At 30.7% G+C, this 5,124-nt stretch overlaps 1 protein-coding gene across 1 annotated transcript; it reads left to right on the top strand.

The window, feature by feature from the left end:
• The first annotated feature begins 1,886 nt into the window (after positions 1–1,886).
• On the top strand, positions 1,887–4,839 carry Eif1 (eukaryotic translation initiation factor 1). The gene is made up of 3 exons (NM_001162316.2): positions 1,887–2,370; positions 3,382–3,539; positions 4,635–4,839. The coding sequence occupies exons 1-3, from the start codon at positions 2,343–2,345 to the stop codon at positions 4,779–4,781; spliced, it is 333 nt and encodes a 110-aa protein (NP_001155788.1). The 5' UTR covers positions 1,887–2,342; the 3' UTR covers positions 4,782–4,839.
• The last annotated feature ends 285 nt before the right edge of the window (positions 4,840–5,124 follow it).

The raw sequence follows: 5,124 nt of genomic DNA, 5'->3' as shown, positions 1-5,124 counted from the left end.
ACTTTTCTACAATCATTTAAAAGTTTAAAACATATAATTATAATTTTTATCTTTCTACCGGAAAGTAGAAATTACATTTTTACTGCATTGGATGTTCACTTTATTTCTCATGTAGCGATTTCCTTATTTGGTTGTAATTCAATAACTATAGATAAGTACTTGAAATTTACTTATTTACACCATATGTTTATTTTATCAATTCATATACTTGATATATTTTTCAAAATATTTTGACTCGTTTGATCTGTTTCCAGACAATTTTCAATTTTCAATTTTTTTTCGTTTTTTTTTTTCAATAAATGTCAATAAAATTTTATTTTGTTTCAAAAAGAGTCATAATACAATAAGGCTCCTGATATATTGTTACTATAGCAATTGTAAAATATTAAAAATACATAGGTAGGCACAATTTTTTTATAACCATTTAAAGTTCGAAATTTTACAAAATTATTAATTAATAATTATATTATATTTTTCCTGTTTATATACCTAGTTTTTAATAATTAACACTATAATATGTTATTTATTGTTTATATTTTATAAGTTATAACTATTACAATATTATTACAATTTGCAATGTACATATAGGTACTGTTTCTAATTACCGACATAATTTATTTTTAGAGTTCAGATATCTTTAACTTGTTAACGTACTGAAATTGTTTGAACTAGTTTGATAAAAGTATTTTCCATTTGGTTTACCAATTACAAATTTAAAATTTTTAAATATTTGGAAATTATATCGCGTTCGTCAACAACAATTTATTATTTGTTCACATCGTATTTTTTTTCTATTTACTATTTTAGTATGATTGTAGAAAACAATAACTGTTAAAAATATTTCTTTAATTAATCATACTGTGCCAAATAGCGCCTCAGTGGATAGTAATCATCTACTAGTTACCACCCATTGAATAAATTAATATACGTACACCTCCACCATGGAGGCTCCGCATAGACGCTAATAGCGTTTGGGATTTGGGGCGCTTAAGTCTTACTTTGGGAATATTGAATAAGCTTAAAACAAATGCAGGAAATATTTGGGAGGGTCTATGGACATTTTGGGGAGGGCTTACTGCTTAGCCCCTAAAGATCCCCCTATTTGCGCCTATGAGGCTCCGCTAATTTCACGTAGTTCCAATGATTTTCATGTTACGTAAGTACTGCACCCTTTTTTTTGCTATTTATTATTACACAACTTTTGCGTTTATGGTTATTCAGAAGTAAAACGTTATCCAAGTTTTACGTTTATCGTTATTTAGAATAGTGTTAATACCTATTAAATGTATTAACAATAACTAATGCAGGCAGGTAAATGGCTCAGTTAAGGAATATAATATTATAATCAATGTCCGTATGCAAGATATAAATATTTCTACGAAATCAATATAACTTTTAAATAAATGCATTTTAAATTATTTCGTTTTGCGTAAATTTTCGTTCAATGAAATTTTATAAATATTATGTTTTGCGATATTTTTCGTTTAATAATATTCTATAAATTATGTTTTGAGTTGTGTATTGTTTAATGCTATTATATAACATATTTTGTTAATCGATATGTGTTGTTTGGCGGTATTTAATTATTTTCGATTATCGCTTTCCGTCATAATTACGTTTAGAAATTTCAATCATTTCATAACGCTTGCAAACCCTGCACTTCAGCATTTTAGCCGTAGATAATATTATAAATTTGTATCAATGGTTTTTACTCCATGGGACGCACACTGCAGTCGAAGCGGTGGTGATCGTAGCGGCGGTACAACCATGAACGAAGATACTATCTTAGTATCTATCATGGGTACAACGCATCCGAGCCATAGATATTAAAGATCTTTAATATCTATGATCCGAGCACAATATTTTACCGCCATCGCCGAGACAATAGAATTTTACCGCCGTCGCCGCCGCAGCATGCAGTGTGGGGCGACCTCTATAGATGAAGTTAAGTATCAAGTACACATAACCAACAAAATCATTATGAACAAAATTGTAGATAAAATTCCCTTTGTCCGCCCTCGTGACTCGGTCGCGCTCTATAATCTAAGATCGCGGTCAATAGTCGCGCTATTGTTATCATATTGTAGCGTCGTATACCTTATCATCTGAACGTTTTGTTTGTCTCCATTTATTCATTTATCCATTACCGTTCGCGAGTTCACGACGAAATATATAGAAATATATATTTCGCGTCATAACGCCGCAGTGACAACCAGCTCCTTAATCTCTTCCCGGTTTCCGGCGTTCAGTTTTCCACGTTCAGCCCACGCGCCCGAGTCCTTTCGCCGAGCGGAATTGCAGGAGGCCGATTTTGCCTACAACAAGAGATACGAGCAATACGCATGTCAATCCAAAATCTCAACGTATTTGGTAAGTAAAAATTTCGCGTGGTCGCAATCGTAAACACTATCCTTGGCGGGACAATTGTGAGTCGCGCTGCGAACACTTTCGGTTCCGACATGGAAACGCGTTTTTTTGTTGTCGCGCATTTTCGTTTTCTACTCGAAATGTACGTCGCGCATTGCTGACACAGTGCTCACGAGCGCGTCGAAGGGCGTCGCCTCAGTGGCTCGGCATTGGGCACACACGTTGGCGAGTTGTTACGGTCAACCCGTTGCGTAGCCATTGAAAAGAATGTAAGCGATGCGGATGGCAAACGGCGGAACCTAATATCTTCAGCAGCCACCTTTATTTTCTTGAACATTTTTCCACGTTGGTTTTAAATGTTACATCCTCGTGGGGGTCAAATGTCGGTTGACGTTATTTGTTTTTTTGTCACCACGTCTGTCCGATTCAGTTTGAAGGCGTTTTATTGACCTCGGCAACGCGTCGACAATGATAAAACTTATAATATGTGGATATTGGTATGAAATCTGTGTTTTCAATGTTCTGAGTTGACTGAACCATCAAAGCTATTAGATTTCATTATGTGCACTTGATAGTCCTAAATAACCCCATGATGTGTTAAACTTTGATCCCAATCATAATCATCTAGAGTTGATACTCCACATTGAATTTCCCATGCCATTGTTCAATTAATGATTATGTAATTATCTATTTATTTAGGGTAAACTTTTAAATTTATGACCAAGATTACTTACAATTACCTAGTTAGATAATATTTTAATTTGTTATAAATTTGTATGTGTATATATTTAACTATAGCTGCGCGCTACCTAGAATTAATAATAAATAATTAGGTAAAGTGTTATATTTTTTTGTATTTTAAATGTCAATCTGGGTAACTTCTTCAAAATGTATTAGTTTACACTTTCGTTATATGATTTAGGCAATTGCAGTTATGCCATTTTGATTATTTTTGTACATATTTATCAATAGTTTTATTTTAAAATAACTTATTGTTGATATTTTATATTTAAGACCCGTTTGCTGATGCAAACAAGGGTGCAGACGATGACGTACAAGACGGGCTTGTTCACATAAGAATTCAACAGCGTAATGGTCGTAAGACATTAACAACGGTTCAAGGTCTGTCGTCGGAATATGACTTGAAGAAGATTGTACGAGCTTGCAAAATGGTAATAATAACTAATATAAAATATTTCTTTCATTAAAATATATTTTCTAATTGATTGTTAGTAATTTATCCTGTTTTTGTAATACTTTAAAAAGTTAAGACGAGAGATATTATTCATATTATCCATACACAACATTTGTATAGGTATATACAGTGTGTAATTATGTTGTATTGCGCATGTGCAAGTCTAATTAAGTTAACAAAATTCATAGGCCATCAATAAGTGTATTTTTATGTCATAACAACCAAATAGAAAACAGAATTCAAATTGCATTGCCCTACTCAAAGATATTGAGTTTTCTCAATTAGCGATTACACACTGTATATTATAATATTTTATTATTTTAAAACTACGTTTTACTATTAGTATAGTATATAAAATTGTTTTAAAAACAGTTTTACCTAGTATTTATATGCCTACTTAAATTAAAAATAACTAATTGCATTTAATAATTTACTTATCTATATTTATTAATAATACTTACTTACGAGGATGTCAGCACAATATTTGTTTTCTCTCAGACCCACTCGCAACATTGATAAAACAGAGTCACGTAAAATATTTTTATAGGTAATTTTTGAGTAATCTTAGAATATAATAACCTATTACAAAAATTCTAGAGGATAGTATTTTTGAAGGTTTGACATATTGGTTTTATATTTTATGATTATTTGACTTCATAATCCAATTAAAAAAAAAAACATAAACTTGTAAATAATGGATATTAAATTGTTTTGGGACAATATTTTAGCAAATTCATAAGTCATACCCTCAAAAATATATTCTCTATAATTTTTACTATAAGAGTATAGTAAATAATTACCCTAAGTTAACTCAACAATTTTTAAAAAAAATAATAATTTTATGTGAATGCGTTTTGTCTATATTACATGTGGGTCAAAGAGAGAGAACAAATGTGCACTGACATCCTCTCAATGCTTAATGTACAAAACTATCAACTATAAAATAAAAGTTTTTTTTTATAATTATGGATCATTTGATAAAAATGTATATAGGTATTAAAACTACCCTTACCATCCTTTTAATAAATTACTTCTATTCTGAAAATAAATTAATATTATTTTAATATTTTAGGAGTTTGCTTGCAACGGCACAGTAGTTGATCATCCCGAATATGGCGAAGTGTTACAATTACAAGGGGACCAGCGAGAAAACATTTGCCAATGGTTAACTAAATGTGGTCTTGCCAAGTCTGATCAACTCAAGGTCCATGGTTTCTAAAACTTTGTATCATTACATTACTCAGTCAAACAAATCACAATAAATTAAAAATTAAAAACATGCGTTAATAAATTTAATGTTTGATCCTACTGGTTTTTTTAATTATTTTTTATTTTAATTTTAATAAGACGTGTAGATTCAAATTAGCATTAGTGATAATATCTTAGTGTTATCTTATTAGTGGTATATCGTCGGTACTGACATATTATTATCTAGAGAACATTTTCAAGGTGTTTTTCATATCTAAATGTAACAACATTTTTTTTTAAATTCTGTATTAAACATGGCGCTGCAAATTACGTAGTATGATGTTGGTGTTAAAAAATCCATTAAATGTATGACA

This window comes from Acyrthosiphon pisum, chromosome X, assembly GCF_005508785.2.
Source record: "Acyrthosiphon pisum isolate AL4f chromosome X, pea_aphid_22Mar2018_4r6ur, whole genome shotgun sequence".
NCBI classification, from domain to species: Eukaryota; Metazoa; Arthropoda; class Insecta; order Hemiptera; family Aphididae; genus Acyrthosiphon; species Acyrthosiphon pisum.
The sequence above is the reverse complement of the archived record's forward strand: the minus strand, read 5'-3'. Positions and strand labels throughout refer to the sequence as shown.

Bases quoted from the DNA above. Each gene is read 5' to 3' on its own strand.
- Eif1 (NM_001162316.2), top strand. From the start codon at position 2,343: ATGTCAATCCAAAATCTCAACGTATTTG. The intron at 2,371-3,381 runs GTAAGTAAAAAT...TTTATATTTAAG, and splicing joins CCAAAATCTCAACGTATTTG to ACCCGTTTGCTGATGCAAAC. The intron at 3,540-4,634 runs GTAATAATAACT...TTAATATTTTAG, and splicing joins TTGTACGAGCTTGCAAAATG to GAGTTTGCTTGCAACGGCAC.